Here is a 24,302-nt window from a genome sequence, read left to right as displayed (position 1 = left end):
ATGAACCTCTGCCTTGTTTCTTATATTCCACATTATCAGTGAGATCACATGATAATTGTCTTTCTCTATAGTCATACATTTTTAAAATATTCAGATAGTGAGAGAATTATAAGCAATATAGTCCTAGTTGAGAAACTCCTTTAGAAATGGGTGCCTCTTTTCTACAAGGCCCAGGTGGCATCACACAAAGGACAATTTTTATTTTTTAAATGAACCATGAACATTATTTAACTATGAAGGAGAGTTAAAGATTACTTAAGAGAATGATGTGGGATGAAGTTGATCATAGTAATATTTCACATTTATTATATTTTATTGTATTTTAAGTGCTAGGCATTTTTTAATTGTTTTTAAAAGATTTTATTTATTTATTTGGGGGAGAGAGAGAGAGCGAGCAGGAACAGGGGGAAGGACAAAGGGAGAGGGAGAATCAGATCCCTTGCTGAGCAGGAAGCCAGATGAGGGGCTCTGGGATCATGACCTGAGCCAAAGGTAGAGGCTTAAGTGACTGAGGCACTCAGGCGCCCCTATTTTATTCATTTTGAATCATAGAAAACCTGGAGGAGTCTTCCAAAAACAATTCTTCAAGGAATTACTGGTTGTGAATTAATAAAGAGGAAGTGGAAAGGCAACCCAAGTGTTAGAAACAACAGGAACAAAGACATAAGTATTGGAGAGACCAAGATGTGTGTGCCTCTGTTGTCGGAGGGGAGGCAGGGTGGCGAGGAAGGAATCAACAGATACATGGAGAGTGTCTACTGCTTTATTATGCATTAATGAGAAAAGAAAGCTGATTAGTAGAGGTTGGGGAGGTAAATACAAAGCCTTAATTCTAACCTTGAAACAAAGATCTGCAAGAGGTATAAAAGGTTTTGGAGCAAGAGCACACATATATTAATACAGTTAAGAAAATAAATCCCATGTTGCATGCAACTGTTGAAAACGAAGATGCTGGAGGCCGTGAGTTTTGCTAGAGGGCTGTAATAATATAAGTATAATAATAACGAAAATGAGTTCTTACTGTGTGCCACGAAAAATGCTAAGCATTTTATAAACATGATTCAATTCTTCCACAAATCCATAGAAGTAATTATTACTATCAATCCTCCCTTTCAATGTGAGGACATGTAAGCTTGTAGACCTTAACTGGCTCAAGTTCTCTCTGCCAGTAAGTGGCAGAACAAAGTTGGGGACTCAGATCTGCTCAACTTCCAAGCTTGAGTTCTTCATCACTATACCATACAGCTGCCGCAGTAATACAATCACCAAGAATACAGCAACAGGAATGCTAATAATCCCGTATATACGTATATAGCTACACGGATTCTAAAATACTTTCACCTACATTTAGTGCCGGATTCTCATGAATGCCGGCTGTCACAGCCAGGGGAGGTTATGAACGTGGTTTTAAAGAAAAAGCAACGCTTTGATAGGGTAACTGCCTTAACAAGGTCAGATGCCCAACAGGTGACTGGCAGAGCTAAAACAAGAACCCACACCTTCAGACTTCTTATTCAGTGTTCTGCCACCACTCTTGTTTGCTCTGCTGGCCCACGCCTGCATGATGTGATTTTGTTCTCTGCCGTATCTCCAGTGTCCAAAACACTACCCGACACATAGTCAGGACTCAATAAATATTTGCTCAATAAGAAAATGAATATGAGATCCCATTCGTATATAATATGGTTATTCAATGTGCTGAACCATTATCAGGCCCAACTTAATAATGCTATGGTTGTATTTCATCTCTGGTTATGATTTAAATGGGCTGGTGCTTTCAGCAATATGTCAGATATGAGTTATGCTTAAGTACTTACTAGAAATGGCTGAGGAGGGAAAAGGCCTTGTGAGAGCATCACAGGTGAGTGGGAAGGGATAAGGAAGTGGATGCGAGCCCAGGGCATACCTCAGACTTCACACAGCACCCCGAGGAAGGGTGTCACTCACCATTTGCTGGCAGCTGCTGGAGGCCGATAGTTCAGAGGAAAACTAAAAAACCCTCTTTATAATATAATTCAATTCACATATTCAATTATAATATAAAATATTTATTTTTTTACTGGTGACTGAATGATTAGAACCCATTTCTGTGGTTAGCACAGTTAAAAACATGAAAAAAAATCCAAATATTAAAAACAGTAGCTAATATTGTATAATATACTTAAAAATTGAGTTTAATATACTGAAATACTTGAAGAAATTAACAGCTTACAGTTTTTTTTTTTTTAAAGATTTTATTTATTTATTTGAGAGAGACAGTGAGAGAGAGCATGAGCGAGGAGAAGGTCAGAGAGCGAAGCAGACTCCCCGTGGAGCTGGGAGTCCGATGTGGGACTCGATCCCGGGACTCCAGGATCATGACCTGAGCCGAAGGCAGTCGTCCAACCAACTGAGCCACCCAGGCGTCCCACAGCTTACAGTTATTAAATGTACTTTCGGCTGTGAGCTGTACTAAATGTTTTATATGTGTTACTTCCTTTGCTCTTTACAAGTCTATGATTGTTGGGTGGTGACACCTCTAGGTGTAGATGAAGAAGCTGATCCTAATAACATACCCACCTCTGGGCACGTGGGCATACTACTTAGCCTCTCTAGACCCCAGTCTCTTCTTCTGCAATGTGGGAATAATAATAATACTGTCTCTCAAAGGCCTGGATATAAGTGGGACAGGAGACCACATTTGAAGGCCTATAAGACAGTGTTCGATATAGTAGACAGAAGATTCAATCATCCCCTTAAAATTCAGTTCCAAGGGGATATTTTGATGGGTACATTGATAACTAACAATGCAACAACAAAAAATTATTCTAAAACAATTCCTCTTATTTTCCCCACTCCCTCCAACGATTTATAGGACATTCTGTAAACACAAAAAGATGAAGAATTAAGTACTAGTGTTTACTGAGTAAATACCTTGTGTCAGGCACAAAGATACATACGTCTTATTTAATCTTATCAACTCTATGAGGTGCAACTATTGTTACTCTTCTACAGATAAGTAAAGCGATGACAGAAGAGGTATTGTCCAAGGCCCAGTGACTAGAATATAGTTATGCTAGGATTTGAACAGAAACGGTATGGGTCTGGGGCCCCTCCTTTCTACCACCCTAACTGCCTACCCTAGGTCTCAACCAGAATGAATATCCCAGTGTTGGCAAGCTTTGGTTAAATGGCTATTGGTGGGGAGTCAATACCTATCACCACAGTCTTTTCAGGTAGCGAGTGGTCAATGTAAGTGAAAATTCTGAACTTGTATAGCTTATGACTCAGCATTTGTACTTTGGGGGAAATCTTTGCTATAGAAATAAAAGCATTATTTGGTAACAATTCTCTCACACACACCCATCATCTTTATTTTGGTATTCTTTTACTGGCAAGACATCATAACATTATCTAAATATTTGTCAGCTGGAAAAAAAAGGATAATCAGAGAGTATTAAAATATGGCCACTACATTAAGCAAAAAAACCCAAGTTTTTTAAAAAAATGAGTACAATCTATTTCAGAAGGATGTGTAACACGCATCTCACATTTAACCTATCTAATACAGACCCCTTAATTTCTGCTTCCCCGCTGAAGAACAGCTATTCTCCAACAGACTGTAATAAATGGCACCGCTATCCATCTAATTGCTCAAGCCAAAAATCTAGATTTATTCATGCTCTATTTCTTCTCAGTTCCCATATTTAATCAATCAAGTCTGATTCAACACCCAGAACACCAAGAATCCACTCACTTTTCTTTGCTTCCAACAACAAACCGCAATCTTCATCTACCTGCAAACAGGTCTCATGTGGGTCTCTACCTCTTAGCCTATTTCTTGTACCTTCTTGCAGTCCATTCTCTACCTAGTAGACTGTACACTGAATCACCTCATTCCCCTTTACTGGTTTCCTGGCACAAATAGGCTAAAACCCAAACTTCTCACTCTGACTCAAAGCTCCCGCCCCATTACCACCTTCCAGGCTCCAAGTATGCCTCTGGCCATAACCATCCAACGCCCCAGCACATCCTCCCTTGAGAGTTATTTCTGTCCTCCTTGCAAAGAAAGCTCTTCCCCTTTATTTCTGTGTCTGGCTCCTTACCATTTTCATCTTATTTACAGTTCACCTTGTCCAAGAGTGCTTCCCTAACACCAGATGAAGTGGTCACAAGCTACCTTCCCTATTTTAATTCCCTGCAAGGCACTGACCACTACTGATAATTCTCTTGGTGTATTTATTCACTAATTTCCTCATTAGAATGTAAGCTGAACCACAGCAAAGCATTCTTTTTTATTCATACCCGTGTATCTCATTCCAAAGACTGCCTTATGCGTAACATGCACTCCCCCTGCATGCTTGCTGAATGGAAAGGATGTATTATATACAATTAAGTTTTTACTAGAAGAGGTATTATTCTCATGTATAGCTGTTTATTCTTGTGGTAGAAGAAAAGGAAGTATGGAAGTATGGAAGAAGTATGGGAAAATACTAAAGAATAACTTCCTCAGGGAGGGGGGGAAAGGAAAATTAACTTTTTTCCCTAATAATTCTGCATGGCTTGATTATTTACAATAAGCATGTATTTCTTCTTGGAATTAAAAATACTTCAATAAATAAAAATGTGAAGAGAGTGTAATATTCCCTCAGTTGAAGAGACACTTGATTATATAGCTATCTGATGTATGTCTGTCTAACTCTAGAAGCTGATCAATGTGATCGCAATCTTGCACTAGTAATTTCTCCATTAATAAAGTAATTATTTAAAGATATTTGTGATCATAGATAATAGGTATTAAAGTGTTTTGAGGGGCGCCTAGGTGGCTCAGTGGGTTAAGCCGCTGCCTTCGCTTCAGGTCATGATCTCGGGGTCCTGGGATCAAGCCCCGCCTCGGGCTCTCTGCTCAGCAGGGAGCCTGCTTCCCTCTCTATCTCTGCCTGCCTCTCAGCCTACTTGTGACCTCTCTCTGTCAAATAAATAAATAAAAAATCTTGAAGAAAAAAAAAAAGTGTTTTGAAACTATAGAGAAAGAGGTAATGATGGTTATTACCAGAGGGGAGGGAGATGGGGAGATAAATAGGTGATGGGGATTAAGGAGTACACCTGTCCTGATGAGCACTAGTAAATGCATGTATGCATTTACTGAATCACTATATTGTACACTTGAAACTAATATCACACTGTAAGTTAACTAACTGAAATTTAAATAAAAGCTCAAAAAAAAATAAAAAAAAGATAGTTTTTTCTAATAAACTCTGAAATGCCCAACTTTAAGGAACTTCAAGGAAAGAAATATTCCTATGTTAAATTTTAATGTGTTTAACATAATTTTATATTACTTTTTTTTTTTTTTTTTTTTTGAGGAAGGGGTGGGGAGAGCAAGAGAGACAATCTTAGGCAGGCTCCATGCTCAGCATGAAACCCAAGGCTGGGCTCAATCTCATGACCCTGAGATGACTTGAGCTGAAATCAAGAGATACCACCTAACACCAGTTAGAATGGTAAAAATTAACATGACAGGAAACAAACTTTGGCAAGGATGTGGGGAAGGGGGAACCCTCTTACACTGTTGGTGGGAATGTAAGCTGGTGTAGCCACTCTGGAAAAGAATATGGAGGTTTCAAAAGATCTTAAGAATGGAGCTGCCCTACAACCCAGCAATTACACTACTGAGTATTTATCTTAAAGATACAGATGTAGTGAAAAGAAGGGGCACATACACCCCTATGTTCATCGCAGCAATATCCACAACACAGCCAGACTGTGGAAGGAGCTGGGATGCCCTTCAACAGCGGAATGGATCAAGAAGATGTGGTCCATATATACAATGGAATATTACTGAGCCATCAGAAAGAATGAATACCTGCCATTTGCATCAACACAGATGGTACTAGAAGGGATTGTGCTAAGTGAAGTAAGTCAAGCAGAGAAAGACAATTATCCCATGGTTTCACTCCTATGTGGAGCATAAGGAATAGCATAGAGGACCTTAGGACAAGGGAGGGAAAACTGAACGGGAAGAAATCAGAGAGGGAGATAAACCATAAGAGACTCTGGACTCTGGGAAACAAACTGAGGGGTTACAGAAGAGAGGGGGGTGGGGGAATGGGGTAACCAGGTGATGGGTATTAAGGAGGGCACATGTTGTGATGAGCACTGAGTGTTTTATGTAACTTATGGATCACTGAACACTACATCAAAAACCAATGATGTACTGTATGTTGGCTAACTGAACTTTAAAAAAAAAAAAAAAAAGAGACGCTTAACCGACTGAGCCACTATTTTATATTACTAGATGCCCCTATTTTATATTACTTTATAATCCTCAAATACTTTCTAATTAGAGTAATTCCCTATTTAACAAATTCTATGAATTTGGAATACCATATACTGAAAATCAAAACTGCTAGATTTGAAAAAAAAAATAATCCTGACAAATCCATCAAAGTCACTACCTGGTAATTGGGAGCCATCTTACCTCAACAGAAGACGGGGAGCTTGATGGTACTGGAAAGGGAGCAACAGCCATCTGACTGACTGCATCTTCATTTCTGTGGATGTGAAAATAGGCAGAATCAGTACACAGCAAATGCTAAGTTTCTGGTTCAAATAACAACCATTTTCTCTATTCAAAATGTATACAAAGCACCTTAGAATAATAATATGCACAAATATATATTGGTTTTAAGCTTGCAAAGCTACTAAGCACACCAAGGGATATACTGGCCCAGGAACACCAGGAAATGGTTTCCTGTGACAGAGAATGATGATGCTAGGGGTGAGCTAGATCCTGCTAAGTAAGTCGGGTGCTGCTGGGGATCATTTTGGAAAGACATCAACTCTCTCAGCACTGAGGAGTATAAATTTTTCAAATGGCCGTGTTTAACCTCTCGGCCCATTAATGTCCAGAGTATTTTGTTCTTTGAACTGGAACGGTTCCCGGCCTCCTTACTTGGCTTCTAACTTTGTTTTGCCAAGTGAAGGATGATGCCAAATGAAGGGATGCGTACAACAGGCCCTCCATGGGTGGACACTGTGAGGTGTGATGGATGGGGAGAGCCGAGATCCAGACAGATAATGCTTTGTGGGTTAATTCAACGCCTCCTCATCATAATGGAAGCAGAGATGGTGGGAGATAACATTCATCACCAGGGCCAGAGGCACAGAACAATTTCTAGAATACCAGCTCTAATTATTTGGACCTATTTCCATGACGCGACCAGCAAATGATAAGCAGCGGTTCTGTGGGAGATCTAACCTTTACTCTTCATTCATGACGCAAAACCAATATAATTATCTTAAGATTTATGGGACGTTTGACTTTAGGTTTTACAGTATAAACCATGGGAAATCACAAAAATGCTTCTTCCTGGTATGCAAAGACCTAAGACTCTTCACAGATCTCTCCCCATATGACCATATTCATATTCAGGATAGCCGCTCCCTGATTTGGAAAGGCACTCAAAATCCATCCCCATTTTATTTTTTACTTCTCACCCACTGGAAAAAATCCATTGGTCTATGTCATTCCTACTTTGCTGCTTTAATCCTATCACTGCCTTTACCTGAAATGTCTGTCTTTATTATAATCTACCTATCCTTCTGCTCTAGTTTGAGTTCAACAGCCTCAAGCAGGTGAATTACTCCCTTAAGTAAAAAGACCATCTATATATTGATGTCTTCCAAATTCACGTAGTTAGCCCAGTCTTTTTCTGAGCTTAATATCTGATCTCTAACTCCTACTTTATATCTCCACTGGATGTCTTCTTACAAGTATCTCAAATAAAATAGATCTCTTATTACCACTCAGTCACCGGAATGTTCCACAATCAATCCTCCTCTTTTGAGTAAATGTTGACAGTGTTCACAGAGTTATTCAACCAGGAACCAAAGAGGCACTCTTGAAACCTCTAATCCCTCAACTGTATATCCAATCAAGAAGTCTTGTTGATTCTACTTTCAAAACGTTATCTTGAGTTTGTCCACTTAATTCCATTCTATCCTAGGGCAAGCTATTATCATTTCTTTCTTCCTTTTCTCTCTTCCTTTTTTTTTTAGTAGACTCCATGCCCAGTGTGAAGCCCAAGATGGGGCTTGAACTCATGACACTGAGATCAAGACCTGAGCTGAGACTGACAGTTGGACATCCAACCAACTGATTCACCCCGGTTCCCCTAGCTATGACCATTTCTCACCAGAGTTAATATAAGAGCATTGTATTTAGTCTCCCTACTTATATAGTTTTTACCTTTCTCCAATCTATTCTTCACCCAGCAGAGTTATTATGGCTCTAAATCTGATTATATTTCTACATAAATCTGATTATCTTTCTATCCCCTGCTTAAAATCCTCCTATGGCTTCTTATCACCCTTAGGATCAGGTCCACAATTTTGGGGGAGGCTCTAAGGCCTTGAGCAGTCTGCCCCAGCCCCTATCTCTGGCTTCCTCTTGTTCTCTCTTCTCCTGACTCACTTTGCTCCAGTCTAGCTACTTGAGATTTCTTTCCATTTCTCAGCTGAGCTAAACTCCAATCCACCTCAGGGCACTTTCTAGCCCTATCCTTTTCTGTTCTGCATGTCTGTTGCTCAAATCCTTTGTCTGATTTGTGCTCTTATTTCTTCTTCGTAGCTGACCAAAAACATCGTTTCTGGAAACAAGCCTTCCAGGAGCTCTATTGTATGTGCATAGAACCCTATACAAAGGTTGCAGTTCTGTGTATTTCATAATTTACCTAACTGATCTGTATGAACATGTGCTTCCAATCTGCCTTCCCCTAGATGGTAAACACTCCAAGGACAGGAGGCTTGTCTTTCCTATTCTCTCTCATATTATCTAGGGCAAACAGTGCCTGGCAAACGATCTATCCTAACATAGTTGTTAAATGAACTGGACTGCAAGAATTCAATTGAACTGTGTGAATTCTAGGCTGATGTAAATTCTTTGTGGAATGAAGCAGAGTATAAATAAAGGCATGAAGTCTAGGTACCATTTCTTATTCTAACCTTCTGAGAGTCTTGGATTACCTAGCGTTATGAGCTAAACCAAAGCAAAAAGGGGGAAAAGCTAAAACCGAAAAATGACAGTGCATGAAGAATGTATCTGTTTTTTTTCTGACACTATTACAGATGCCTTGAGCATGCACTAATTATATTAAGAGATGGCTACTGTTTTTCAGGGAGTACAATCCATTCCTTAGCAGTTTGCTCATATAGGAAGAAGTAATCCGTTATCTTTGGATAAGTAAAAGCATTTTCAAAGTGGTAATTCCCTTTTGCATTCATTTTCCTTCATTGAGTAACACAATAGAACTCAACTCTAGCTAAGAGCTGAAAGCCAAGGGGACCTGTCTGCTCCAGATTCAGAGCTCATGGGGCTGAGTATATGTGGCAGTAATTAAGCAGATGGCTTTTTATACTTCTTTCAAAGGTTACTAGCATTAAAAATATGGCTGCACATAAATTCTTATTGAGAAGTCATGATTACCTGGACCAAGTTACTTCACATCAGCCAAGTTATCCCTTCATAATTTAATGGTTTTCTCTAAATTAGTATGACTTTAATGGCCTTTAAATTCCACATTAATTTTTTTAAAACTCACAAAATAGAAAACCTACAATTACTCTCAATAGAGAGAAGGAAGCTGCTTTAAGAAGTTACATTTCATAATCCTTTATAATCCACTTACTAGGGAGTGTTCACACACCTCCACATCAAGCAAGGAAAGATCTGACAATTTTAAAGAGAAGTGAGTAGCAAGAGGGAAGCCAAAGGAGAGAAGGCATTTATACTTCAAACAAGCAGTTAACCTGAATGACTTCTGGGGACCCTCCCAAACCTCCTCTCCTATGATTCTCATAAGGAATAAAATCTGTTTGCTTCATAACTTTTCTTTCCTTTCTAGGATAATTAATGTAAGTTTCTTAGGCCCAGGTGCCCCATACAGGACACAATCAGGAATTGTAATTACTTGTTGGTATTTTATAATTATCTTTAACAGCTGTTGAGAGAGGTAATGGGATGCCACCATGGGTAAGGGAACAGTTTTCCAGAGTACAGAACCTTGTATTTGCTATGCTCTGTTAAAATCATCTGTGCTCTTCTTTCTCCTTCTCCAAGCCCAGGGATGGGATCTTATCTCTGCATCCCCCTAGCTTGCAACAGAGTACCTGATAGAGAGTACTGCTGAATAAAAGTGATCTTAGCAAGGTAAGAAAAAGATATGGAAGCAGAACTATCAAAACTATGCCCTGAGTTTTTCAAGCTATTTCAATGAATTAATGACGGTATACTGCCTCTAGCCAGGCAGCTATGAGTATTTGCCACCTTAACGGACATTTCCTGGGGGTCTGCACAGGTCACAGCAATTCCCTGAAGGGACCAGAGTAGCAATGTCTATTGTGTAACAATGATGGTCTGCCTCAACCTCAGTGGATGTAGGGGGCAAACACCTGTCTTCGTTTGAGCCAATCAGATTCTTTCCCAGGGACTCAAAATGTAGAGCAGACACAAAGATCTGGAGTGTAATAGCTAGATAATACCAATGGAAATGCTCAAGGCTAAAGGGGGTTTAGACGTCCCTTCTGAGGATGACTCAGCAGTCATCCTGGCTCCTTTTCTTCAGCCTTAGCTGTATGGCTCCTTCAGAGTCCCTGAGACACCCCTGTATTCTTACAATGCATTCTCCTTTTAATTTAAGCTGGCCAGGATTTACTTTAATTCACTGAAACTCAGTAATATAAGTCTGATTTTGTTTTGAATATATATATATATATATATATATATACATATATGTTTATTTAATATTTATACTATGGGTACAAAGATGAATAAAGCATCATTCCTGGTGTTGATGATATTAGCAGTTAGTGAGGACTATAGCTAGACAGTGAGGAATGCATATCTGCATGTCTGCTGATATTAGCAATTAGTGAGGATATTAGCAATTAGTGAGGACTATAGCTAAATAAGCAAACAATTACAATAATGGAATTACTATACAGCGACTGTCAATTTAGTTTTTCTCCAGAAGGATGCTAGAAACACTCCCAGTTCAGTTTCTTGTTTGTGGAATATATTTATATATTCTACACATTCTAGGACCTGATTTCAATTTTATTTTGTTATAAAATACACCCAATGGTACTTGGTGTTAGGCAGAATTCTGAGAAGGTTCCCAAGATTCCTGCCCCTGGTTTACATACTGAATAGGATCAATTCCCATTCCTTGATTAGGTTCTATTATACAGCATGGCTGATTCTAAGACAAAGATTATCATTTTGGCCTGACCTAATCACATGGGTCCTTCAAATCTGGAGATTTTACTTCTCAGAGCTTCAGTGCCCTATGTTCTAAATTAGTAGACTGTCTCACATGAATCCTAAGGAATGAGTGGAGGTCAGAGACAGGAAGTCAGAGATTAGAAGCACCACTGCTGGTCTGAGGATTATGGAAGCCATGTAACAATGAATGTGAATGGGGTGCCTGGGTGGCTCAGTGGGTTAAAGCCTCTGCCTTCAGCTCAGGTCATGATCCCAGGATCCTGGGATCTAGCCCCACATCAGGCTCTCAGCTCCAAGGAGAACTTGCTTCCTCCTCTTTCTCTCTGCCTACTTGTGATTTCTGTCTGTCAAATAAATAAATAAAATCTTAAACAACAACAACAACAATGAATGTGAATGGCCTCTAGGAGCAGAGAGTAGTCCTCACTTGAGAATTAGCAAGGAACTAAAAGACATCATCTAAGATGAACCTGGAAACTGATTTTTTTCCCAAGGCTCCAGATGAGAACTCAGCTTGGCCAAGACATCAATTTCTGCTTTGTGATACACTAAGCAGAGAACTCCGCTACACTGTACCACACCTTTTTTTTTTTTAAAGATTTTATTTATTTATTTGACAGACAGAGATCACAAGTAGGCAGAGAGGCAGGCAGAGAGAGAGAGGAGGAAGCAGGCTCCCTGCAGAGCAGAGAGCCCGATGTGGGGCTCGATCCCAGGACCCTAAGATCATGACCTGAGCCGAAGGCAGAGGCTTTAACCCACTGAGCCACCCAGGCGTCCCTGTACCACACTTTTGATCTACAGAGCTTTGAGCTAATAAATGGGTGTTGTTTTGAGCCATTAAATTGGTGGTAACTTGTTAAACAGCAAAAGAAAACGAATACATGATAAAACTCTTTCATTTGGAAAACATGGTCACCAGAAACATAACTTTTGAGTTCTTACCATGTACCACTGTTGTAAATGCTTTTCATAGATTAACTCATTTAACTTTTGTAACGACTCTATGTGGTAACTACAATTATTTTCTTCATTTTACACAGAGGGTAAGTACACTGACTAAACTCAAAAAGCTAATGAATAGCAGAGCTGAGATTCAAACCTGACAGTCTAGCTTCAAGATCTGTTCTTCTAGGTGCCTGGGTGGCTCAGTTGGTTAAGCCACTGCCTTTGGCTCAAGTCAAGATCCTGGAGTCCCGGGATGGAGTCCTGCATCCAGCTCCCTGCTCAGCGGGGAGTCTGCTTCTCCTTCTGACCCTTCCCCTACTCATGTGCTCTCTCAAATAAGTACATAAAACCTTAAACAAAACAAAACAAAAAGATCTATTCTTCTGACTACCACACTATAGTGTTTCCCATTTTAGCAGCCTCTCCCAGAACCAAATATATCTTCTTCTCTTATATACCCAAGCCAATATTCCCAAACCAAAAGTTTGACTGGGTCACAATGTACTCTTAAAGCTCTTTTATAATTTTCTTTAGGGTAAAAAGCATGAAAGGTCTGAGTTGGTTCCCTCTATCAACTTCTCATACTTAAGTTCCAAGTGTCAGATTTTCGTTGCCAAGTCCTTGTAGAGATATAATGACTGTAAAGTGCTTTAAAATACTCATCAAACATGACAGTGCAGGTAACATGGTAAAAAACAGAGCGGAGTGTAAGTCCCTCAGTATTCTTCTGTGATAGTAATTAGAGCTGTTCATAAATCCTCTGGCTTATACTTTTCTTCTCCTTTAAAGTTGAGTCGCTATTTGAACCAAATACTCGGTAATCATGGAAATACATGTTGAGATCTTGCCTTGGGTATCTGAATGACCAGGGAGAGCAGCGAGGCCCCCTTGCTGAACCCTGAAGGACATGTAACACGATGAAGCAATAAACCTCTGCTGCTTTAAGCCACTGAGATTTGGCTGTAAGTTCACTGAAGCATAACTGAGTTTATCTTGACTCAAACATGCTCTATACAAGTTGATTCTATAATAATTATTTTTAAAGTCATGCTTCTACTGTAGTCAGAATAGCTAAAAACTAGAAACAATCCAAATGTCCACATACAGGAAAATGGACGAACAAATTATGGTATGTCCGTAGATTGGAATCTTACTCAGTCACTGAAGGGACAAACTACAGATAGACGTAACAATGGGTAAGTCTCAAAAAAAATTATGTAAAATGAAAGAAACCAGACACAAAAGAATTAATCCTATTTGATTCTATTTACATGATGGTTAAGAACAGCTTAAACCAATCTATGATGACAGAAATCAGGAAATGTTATCTCTGGGGCCCAGAGGGACTACTAGAAAGGAGCACTAGCCAGCTTTCTGGGGTGAATGAATGTTCATATATTTGTTTTGGGTGATGGTTACACAAGTGTATGTTTTGTATTCTCAAAACAACAATCTGAACACATCAAGTTTATTGCACTGAGTGTAAATAATGCCTCAAATAAAAAATGAATTCATTGTTATATCAAAGTAAGAGAACTATGCTATTCTGGAAAGAAAGCTAGAGTGAGGCAGACCTAGGCAAAGGTACAGATTCCATCACTAAGATATAAGCAAGATACCAAGCAACTTTTTAAAATCTTGGTTTCTTTTTTTTTTCTTCTTCTTTTTTTTTTTTTTTTTTTTGACAGACAGAGATGACAAGTAGGCAGAGAGGCAGGCAGAGAGAGAGAACCTGCTGAGCAGAGAACCTGATGCGGGGCTCAATCCCAGGACCCTGGGATCATGACCTGAGCCGAAGGCAGAGGCTTTAACCCAGTGAGCCACCCAGGTGCCCCAAAATCTTGGTTTCTTAACCTATAAAACTGGGATAGTGGGGCGCCTGGGTGGTTCCATCAGTTAAGTGCCTGCCTTTGGCTCAGGTCATGATCCCACTGTCCTGTGACTGAGTCCAGCATCGGGCTCCCTGCTCAGTGGGAAGCCTGGTTCTCTGCCTGCTGCTCCCCCTGCTTGTGCTCTCTCTATCTCTCTGACAAATAAATAAACTCTTGAAAATTGGGATAGTATCTTTTAACAGAACTGTTGTAAGATAAGGTCAATGTCAAAGCACCACAGCACAAGAACAATCGTTAACATCTACTGTTTTATGGTTTCATGATGTCCAGTCTCAGATGCTTAAGTTTCCAGGGACTAAGAGCGTTCTGTTACCATTAACTCATTCAGCCATTAACCCTTATATCCGAAGAACTGGATGGTTTCATTCTAAATTTCATTCTTTCCTCTCTTTTTCTCTAGTCCCAGAGCCCGCATCCTAATTCATGGACTTTTCACTTTTTCTGTACTATAGTAAGAGTAACCTTACTGGCTTCCTTGTTCTGCTTTCTCTCTTGTCTCAGTGAATCCAAATCACTTCTCAATTATGAAAAACACCCCCTTTTCGACAAGCTTGAAAATGCAATCGGAATAATTCAGTATCACAGAGTTTCCCCTATAGGTGTTTGTTTTGCCTGATATATAATTACTTATTTATATGTCTTAGAAGTTCTTAAAGGACTTCTTATGTATATATTTATTTATTTTTAAGATTTTATTTATTTGTTTGAGATACAGAGAGATTACAAGTTGGCAAACAGGCAGACAGAGGGTGAGGGGGAAGCAGGCTCCCCGCCGAGCAGAGAGCCCTACTGGGGCTCCATCCCAGGACCCCGAGGTCATGACCTGAGCCCAAGGCAGAGGCTTAACCCACCAAGCCAACCAGGTGCCCAGGCCCCCAAGAACTTATTTAACTCTATGGTCTTATTAGCATCTGAAAGTACTTCAAAATGCTTGAATTAAGTTTGTTCATGCAGTTTGGGACTCAATTCTTTCCTATGTAAATCTACCCAGGTATCATTAATTAGCTTTTGCTGAACTCACTTCTCCAACTGTAATCTCTCCCTCCTCTGCATTTCTAAACTGTTTACATAGCTTTTCTCAGTAACGTCATTCTATTCTTCCAGGAATACTTAACTGCAATCTTGGAAGTACATACAGGTCATATACAGGGATTTGTTGATAAAATCCTATACCCTTATTGCTCATCCATCAAAGTTATAACCATAATTCATATTGTAAATCTCTTAGGATTTCATTAACATGTTACTTGAAGCATTTATCCAACAACTATTGACTACCTCCTTAGAATAAATATGAGATACTCTCTCCAATATAACCTCTAAAAGAACACGACAAATTATGGTAAAAGAAAGATTAGTGGGCTCTGAGAAGAACACACTTATTCTTCAGGAAAGCACGATGAGCTCATGACAACAATTTATGAATGAGGAAAAGAAAATGTGATGTAATCGGTGGTATATGTATGTGAATGCAGAATGCCTTAACTTTTCATTTATCACAGTCAGGGATCTAAGGAGCATTTCTACATCTTTCAAAGTGAGTGTGTTCCATCTAAAATCCATACGGGATCTCAAACGACCCTGAACAGCCAAAACACTCTTGAAAAAGAAAAACAAAATTGGACGTCTCACCCTTCCTGATTTCAAAACTTACTACAAAGCTAGAGAATGAAAACAGTGTGGTACTGGCATAATGAGAGACAGACAGACCAATGAAACAGAAGAGAGAGCCATGAAACGAACTCTCACATATTTGGCCAAATGATTTTCAACAAGGATGCCAGAATCATTCAATGGGGGTGGAGGGGGTGGGTGGGGAAGCTGATCTTTTCAACAAACGTGCTGGGAAAACTAGATATCCATACGCAAAAAAATAAAGTTGGATCTTTCCCTTACACCACTTTCAAAATTAATTCAAAATGGATCAAAGCCCTAAACATATGACCTAAAACTGTAACACTCTTAGAAGAAAACATGGAGAAAGGCTTTGTGTCATTGAATTTGCAATGGTACCCTGAATAGGAGACCAAAAGCACAAGGATCAACGACAAATAGATAAACTGGACTACAATGAAATGAAAAATTTCTGGGGGCACCTGGGTGGCTCAGTGGGTTGAGCCGCTGCCTTCAGCTCAGGTCGTGATCTCGCGTCCCGGGATCGAGTCCCGCATCCGGCTCTCTGCTCAGCAGGGAGCCTGCTTCCTCCTCTCTCTCTCTGCCTGCCTCTCTGCCTACTTGTGATCTCTCTCTGTCAAATAAATTAATAAAATCTTAAAAAAAAAATTTCTGTGCATTAAAGGACACAGTCAACAGTGAAGGGGCAACCTATGAAATGACAAAACACATTTGCAAATTATAGATCTGATAAGAGCTTAATATCCAGAATATATAGAGAATTCCTACAATTCAACAACAAAATAAACTGATTAAAAAAAATAGGCAAGGGGCGCCTGGATGGCTCAGTGGGTTAAGCCTCTGCCTTCGGCTCAAGTCATGGTCTCAGGGTCCTGGGTTGGAACCCCACATCAGGCTCTCTGCTCAGCAGGGAGCCTGCTTCGCCCTCTCCTTCTGCCTGCCTCTCTGCCTACTTGTGATCTCTCTCTGCCAAATAAATAAATAAAATTTTTACAAAAAAATAGACAAAAAAATTGAAAATAAATTTCTGCAAAGATGACATACATATGGCCAATATACACATAAAAAGACACTCAGCATCACTAATGAGCAGAGAAATGCAAATCAAAACCACAGTGAGATACTACCTCACACCCAAAGATGATGGCTACTATCGAAAACCCCGTAAATATCAAGTGTTGGTGAGGTTGTGAAGAAACTGGAACACTTGTCCACTGCTGGTGGGATGTCATGGTAGGCTGCTATGGAAAACAATACGAAGCCTCCTCAGGAAATTACAAATGGAGTAACTATATGAGTTAGCAATTCTACTTCTAGGTATATATCCCAAAGAGAATCTTGAAGTCATCTGTACTCTCCTGTTCATAGTAGCACTACTCACAAAAATCCAAAGGCAGCAGCAATCCAAGTGTCCCCTGACAGGCAAATGGATAAATACATGTATATACAAACAATGGAGCATTATTCAGCATTAAAAAGGAGAAGAATTTTGACAGCCTACAACGTGCATGAATCTCGAAAACATTAAAGTGAATGAAATAAGCCAGTAACAAAAGGACAAATGCTGTATAATTCCATTTTTATAAGGTACCTAGTATAGTTAGCGACAGAAAGTAGAATGATGGTTGCCAGGGGCTGTGGGCAGGAGAGGGAGAATGGGGAGTTCTTCTTCTTATTATTATTATTTTTACCAGGTACAGATTTTTATCCATTTGGAGATGGACAGTGGTGGTGCTTGTACAACAACATGAGTATTTTTTTTTTAAGATTTTATTTATTTATTTGACAGATAGAGATCACAAGTAGGCAGAGAGGCAGGCAGAGAGAGAGAGAAGAGGAAGCAGCTCCCTGCAGAGCAGATAGCCCGATGTGGGGGTTATCCCAGGACCCCGGGATCATGACCTGAGCCGAAGGCAGTGGCTTAACCCACTGAGCCACCCAGGCGCCCTAACAACATGAATATTCTTAATGTCACTGAAGGGTACACTTAAAATGGTTAAGATGGTAGATTTCATGTTATACAGATTTCACAATTAAAAAAAATTTTCTGAGACCAAAAAAAATTGTGCAAGTATGATGAGAATATATACTTAGACTATAACTTAAATATCATTATTGTCTTCTGACTGTTGCAGTCCTGCCACTTGGAAATTCATGTTCACTAAACCCATAGGATCTTATTTTATGCGAACAAAATAGCACTGTATCAAAAACAGAAGTTATGTGCCTGAATTCAGCTTGGATAGCTGAGTAGGTAGATTTCACTGTTCTGAAACCTGTTCTAAAATGCTTACAACTACAATCTAGCTCCTAGCATATTGTTTAAAAACACACACACACACACACAAAGAATAATGAGGAACACATGAACACAGCTAAATAGGTCTAGATATTATTTTCTGATTATACTAAATATAATGATATAAGACAATTGAGGATAGAAAAAATAAACTCTATGTTTGTTATATTAATTGGGACATGACACTGAATTAACATTTGGCAGGGAAAGCTCGATAAAAATGAACCAGAAGTCACATACAAAACAAAGCACATCGTTACATTTCAGTGGGAGAAAACTCCTTCCTGAAGAGATACCAGGATATATTTATAACTCTATGAACAGACTGAATAGTCTTCAATTTCCAATTGGATGAAACCACCAAAACAGCAATATGCTGAATCTGAAATAAATGACCAACAACAGAATCATGAAATTTATTTGTTTTTGTTGAAATTTATTGTTGGCATTCCCAACAATACCAACAACTAATGAGGGCTGTTGGGAGTAACTCAGCATCCAGACCCACATTTCACAAAGGTGGCCCCAGGCAAGTTCTGAATGATTATTGCCAGTTGTGCAGAGGAAAAGGTGGCTCATAAAATATTTGGCAGTGCAGGTTGGCGGAAGGGTTGATGTGGGGAGCATAGGATGGATGGGATGACTTAGCCTAATAAATTTCTCTAAGAGGTTCTTTCTGAAAGATAATGTAGTAGATACCCTCAGCCACCTACTCCTTCTCCTGGCTGGCAAAGGACTAATGTTCAGATATCCAGCCCTCACCAAAAGGCCATGTTGTGGGGAAAGGTGACTTCCCCCAACCCCAGGTATGTAAGTCCAGAATAAATCCTGCCTGATTCCTCTGAGATAATCACGGCAATCTTGTGCCAAGAGCCAGTGAATGGGGTGACAGTAGAAATGTACCATCCTGGAGATCCTCAGCAAAGACTTGCTTAGGGGTCTTGTGCTTTCTAAGTAAGTCTGAAGGATAAAAAAATTCTCAGAATCAAGGTTAAAGGCCTACAGGTGACAGGAAAATGTACAGAAAGAACCATATATCTTACTCTAGTTCTTCATAATTTGTTCAGATAGCTCACTTTTATTACTCTTCCCATTCATTAGGATTCTTTGGCAGCAAGCAAGAGAAGTGAACATGGACCAACTAAAGCAAAAGGGAATTTATTAAAGGGATACTGGGGTCTCACCGAACATAGGCAGGCTACATGACTGGACTTGGAACATACAGAAACTAAGAGACCTCCAGAGCACAAGGAAGCAAGAAAACAGAATGATGTCATAGAAGAAACCTTCCATTAAGGCCTTGTGTTTCCATAAATAAACACCATTCATATAAAATCACTCATGTTACTTGCTTCCTATTTTAAGCTAAGTACCATATTGCTCAAGCATAGGTCACATGACCAACCCCTAGCCACACCTCAGCAGTGAACTACATGGCTCCTTCAGCTTCCACAAAGGGAGAAAGGCATCTAAATGTTCTGGCTCTACTATTCCACCGCAGTACATACACTCTGTGTGTGTGTGTGTGTGTGTGTGTGTGCGTGTGTGTGTGTGTCAAGAAGAAGGGCTACAGAGATTCTATGAGGATAGGAGTAAAAATATCAACCAGCCAACAAAACAAAAAAACAAAAATGAAGAGAAAACTGCCCACCTCATCTCTGTAACCAGACACTGTTAGATGTTTCTGAGTGCTAAAAGAAATCAAATAAATATAGTCTTCATTCCCCCAAGATGGTACTGTGCTAAGGAAGGGGGGGGGGCGGTTACAAAGAAAAAAATGACCAATTCTGTTCATGAAATAAAAATGATTTTCTAAGATATTTTACAAGTTATGCAAGAAAGTTTGGTAGCAGGGTGCCTGGGTGGCTCAGTGGGTCTGAAGGCCTCTGCCTTCAGCTCAGGTCATGATCCCGGGGTCCTGGGATCAAGCCCCACATCGGGCTCTCTGCTCAGCAGGGAATCTGCCTCCTCCTCTCTCTCTCTCTGCCTGCCTCTTCACCTACTTGTGATCTCTGTCTGTCAAATAAATAAATAAAACTCTTTAAAAAAAAAAAGAAAAGAAAAGAAAAGAAAGTTTGGTAGCAACACTTTACCTAATACACCGGATGCACTGGATTCAAGAATGATCCTGCAAAATTTGGGGTCACTTCACATGGATTAGGTACAACCGCCCTCAAAAAAGGGAAAATGTATGGCTTCCGTGGCTATTCAAAAAAGTATGCCATAGGCTTTCAAGATGATTCCAGAAATGTACGGCCCAATGGAATTGTCACTGGATTAAATGCACAGCTTCCCCAGGCGAACACAGTTGGTCAAGGGAGAGATGCTTCTTATTTGGATGCATAAATTCCAGTGTCTTGACAAAAGATCAAATTATTCCAATTCCACTTTGTCTTTGAACTAAAAGGCTTATAAATTCTACTTATAAATAGAAGATTAATAAATGAGGTTACTCTTTAATATGGAGAGTACAGGAAACAAGTACTGAAAAATGAAGCAAGTGTCAGCATTTCAGAGCACCTGAGACACTCCCATAGGTCTACCACGTGCTCCAACTTAACAAAGAAACAGAAGAGCCCTGAAATTAAAGAGGGTCTCTACCTTTCTTTCTCCCACAATTCCCAGTAAGAACTCTATGTTAACGACAGGCCTCTTCCTCAAAACATGGTATATATCCCATGGATGATATTTTATTGTGCACTCAGATTTCTTTAATGACCCCAAAGAGTCAGAAGGATGCTTCCTCACAGATTTCAAAGTGGCCAATGTACACAGCTATATTCATCCAGTGACACTTTCCTAAAGCAGGACTGCTTTTCTCCTGGTAGTAAATGTTCAGATACAGATATCCCGTGAGTATACTATCCAATTCCAGAAACTTCTGGGTTTCTGTGCATACTACAATTTTGTTTCCTCATCCTCAATTTTGAAGCTCCAGCATCTTTCTCTGTAATACCTTCCTGAAGGCTCCAAAGATTAGGTTACTTGTGTCTCCCCTATGTTCTTTTTTTTTTTATTTGAAAGATTTTATTTATTTATTTGACAGACAGAGATCACAAGTAGCCAGAGAGACAGGCAGAGAGAAAGGAAGGGAAGCAGGCTCCCTGCTGAGCAGAGAGGCCAATAAGGGGCTCAATTCAAGGATCCTGAGATCATGACCTGAGCCAAAGGCAGAGGTTTAATCCACTGAGCCACCCAGGCGCTCCTCTCCCCTATAGCCCCTTTATCCCTGGATAAGGTTCAGATTGCTTATCTCCGCCTCCTCATTCAAGGTAGAGCTTGTGTTCTTCGTATCACTGACTCCACAGCCCCAGCACAAGGAGGCACTCAGCAAATACTTGTTGATTAAATGCATAAATAGTTCTTTATGGAAGTAAAACTCTTGCTTATTCCCACAATCCTTCTTCCCTCTTTATTTAGATAGACTCGAGAGCACAGTAAGGATTTTTAAAACAGGCATTCAGTTTGCTTCTTCAGGTGGACTTCTCCCACAGATGACTCTAACATTCACAATAATTTCAGGTCAATGTCATCTTTTAGGGATATGGCCAGAGGATATCGGGCCACACTATATTTTTAATTACAAAACAAGACATATGTTCAATCGATACTGTATGTTGGCTCCCACGGTGAGTCCACTTTGACTCAGTGGGGCTTGACAGCCAGCACTAAATCTTTCCATGGGGTTCAGTTTCACTTGGCCTCCTCTAGCCCCAGGAGTTTTTATACAGTACACATTTTCCACATGTAATTAAGTAATGGAGAGTGAGTTGTTATACGTGACATTTAATTTTCGATAGTGGGGGAAGGTATGACAAGAGCTGCGGGCAAGATCATTAATCTCCTTGGATCCCTGCACTGCCAAATACAGCAATTCATTCTTTCTTGTATTAATATAGCTCTCCTCCTGTACTTAAACAAAATTATAGCGCTTGTGTAGAGGGGATATGTCGAATAGGAAAATCCACAGAATTGAATGTGTGCTACATAGTAAGAATTCATGAATGTAAAATACATCTGGATTATCCACTGTAGAACAATCTAGTATACTAAAGTCCATATGGGCTATAGACACAAGGACGTGATTAAGGCATTGTCCAAGATCTAATGTGGGGACAATGTGGGAGGGGGGAGTGATTCTGTAAGTCATGTATACACAGCAGCAACTTGCTAATTTTCACTAATGACTCATAGACCTCTTGTGAACTACAGATCAATTAGTATATGAATAAACACAAGTGTTAAGAGCATATGACAAGGACGTGATCACACAAATGCACATCACTACAGACTAAAGGCCCCTGTTAATTACAATGTTGCCTGCAGCATATTTTAACAGCTTTCTGTGATTACTGCTAATCATGCTCCCAAATCTGTGGCCAGTTCCCATTTTTATTTCGATTGTCAATACATTTGGAAAAGAGCTGCTGAGGTATAGAAGCCAAAAATTTCTCTATGATGGAAATGCACAGAGAAACAATTAATTTCAACTAAGGAAGGATTAGCAAACAGAAGCACTAACTATAAAGAATACAATTTCTAAATATCAGTGTTTAAAGTAACATTATACAGCGTAAGTTATGCAGCTTAAAGGAAGTGTAATTGCACCTGTTGTGCTGAGATGATTTAAGTATTAACCTCCTGACAGTTGATAGGAAACTAGTACTTAACCTGCTTTAGGATTTGGTTCCAAAATAGGCACAACTAGGGTTCTGATACCAGTAATCTGAAAGAGGTAACCTACAGGCAGAGGTGCATATAAAGGAGTGATGAACTAGATAATCAGCCTGAAGGACAGAGAATGATGTGTTGGACAGCACTGAAAATGCACAGGTTACCACACATAAATAGTCACCAATCTGCCATTATGCCCCCACTGGTGCATAAAATATTTTTCTTTTTTTGATTTCCTTAAGTGTTTTGAATTCTGACACTATTTGATGCTACTCATCCCAGTAAAATCTATTATAACATAGTTTATTGACATGGGGATTAATTCATGTTAATTAGATTTTTCTTTATATATTCTTTCATTAAACGATATTCTACTCCTTCTTAGAATATCAGGCCATCACTTAAAAGGAGGAGGAGCAGGGCTGCGTGTCTGGTGTAGCTGGTGGAGCATGCAACTCTTGGGCTGTCATGGCCCTGAGTTTAAGCGCCAGGTGGGAGTAGAGCTGGGAAGAAAAAAAAAAAGGGGAGAGGGAGAAGCAGCAGCAGACACAGAGCAACAGAGATGTTTTAGGTAGGCTATGTCCATGTCTCTTATTTTAACATTTATTAGAAATGATTAAAATAATTATTTATAATTATTTTATATATATTCTATAATACCTGTAGCTATCTCTTCTAGTGATTTTTAAAAAATTTTAATTAAATTCTAGTTAGTTAACATACAGCACAATACTGGTTTCAGGAGTAGAATTCAGTGATTCATCACTTATCTACAATATCCAATGCTCTATCTCTTCTAGTGTTTAATCATTATGATGTTAACTAAAATTCTTAAACTGTGAATGTGCTTCACTTAAAAAAATACTCAAGATTCTGGAATGGGAATGCCTGGGTGGCTCAGTGGCTTAAAGCCTCTGCCTTAAGCTCAGGTCATGATCCCAGGGTCATGGGATCGAGCCCCTCATCGGGGTCTCTGCTCAGCAGGAAGCATGCCTCTCCCTCTCTCTCTGCCTGCCTCTCTGCCTACTTGTGATCTCTGTCAAACAAATAAATAAAATCTTAAAAAAAAAAAGATTCTGGAATGAGACCAAATATATGGACAGGAGTGGTTTATCTTTTTTTCCCTCTCTTTCCTTCTCCCTAATTTCTGTAACCTCCTTCTCTCTCTCCCTCCCTTTTTGGGTCACTACCATCATCATCTTCATCACCACACTGCAAACTTTGGTGAGCCCATACCATCAGGCAATTTATACATATTAACACATTAGACAATCTATGACATAGCAATAAAGATCTATCTATATATTTAAACACTTAAAAAAAAAGATTTATTTATTTATTTGAGAGAAAGAGAGAGAGATTGTGAGAGAATGCTCAAGCAGATGCCCCACTGAGCTAGGAGCTGAGCTCGGAGCCTGCCGTGGGGATTGATCCCAAGACCCTGAGATCATGACTTGAGCTGAAATCAAGAGCTGGCTGCTTAGCTGACTGAGCTGCCCAGGCGCCCTGAGGTAACTGTATCATTTGCATACTGCCTCTCAGGAAACTGCACAAGCTCACACACTTGGGGTATTCTAGAGTCAGGTTTCAG

At 39.6% G+C, this 24,302-nt stretch overlaps 1 protein-coding gene across 2 annotated transcripts in view; it reads right to left on the bottom strand.

Moving 5' to 3' along the window:
* PATJ (PATJ crumbs cell polarity complex component) overlaps positions 1-24,302 on the bottom strand; it is a 367,374-nt gene that overhangs the window by 101,224 nt on the left and 241,848 nt on the right. For both annotated transcript variants that reach the window (XM_044238351.1, XM_044238352.1), the window contains exon 30: positions 6,461-6,533. In XM_044238351.1, the coding sequence (XP_044094286.1) occupies positions 6,461-6,533 (73 nt within the window). The remainder of the gene's footprint in view (positions 1-6,460; positions 6,534-24,302) is intronic.

The sequence above is a fragment of the Neovison vison genome, chromosome 2, assembly GCF_020171115.1.
Source record: "Neovison vison isolate M4711 chromosome 2, ASM_NN_V1, whole genome shotgun sequence".
Taxonomy (NCBI): Eukaryota; Metazoa; Chordata; class Mammalia; order Carnivora; family Mustelidae; genus Neogale; species Neogale vison.
Note: the sequence above shows the minus strand (reverse complement) of the source record. Positions and strands in the feature narration are given on the sequence as shown.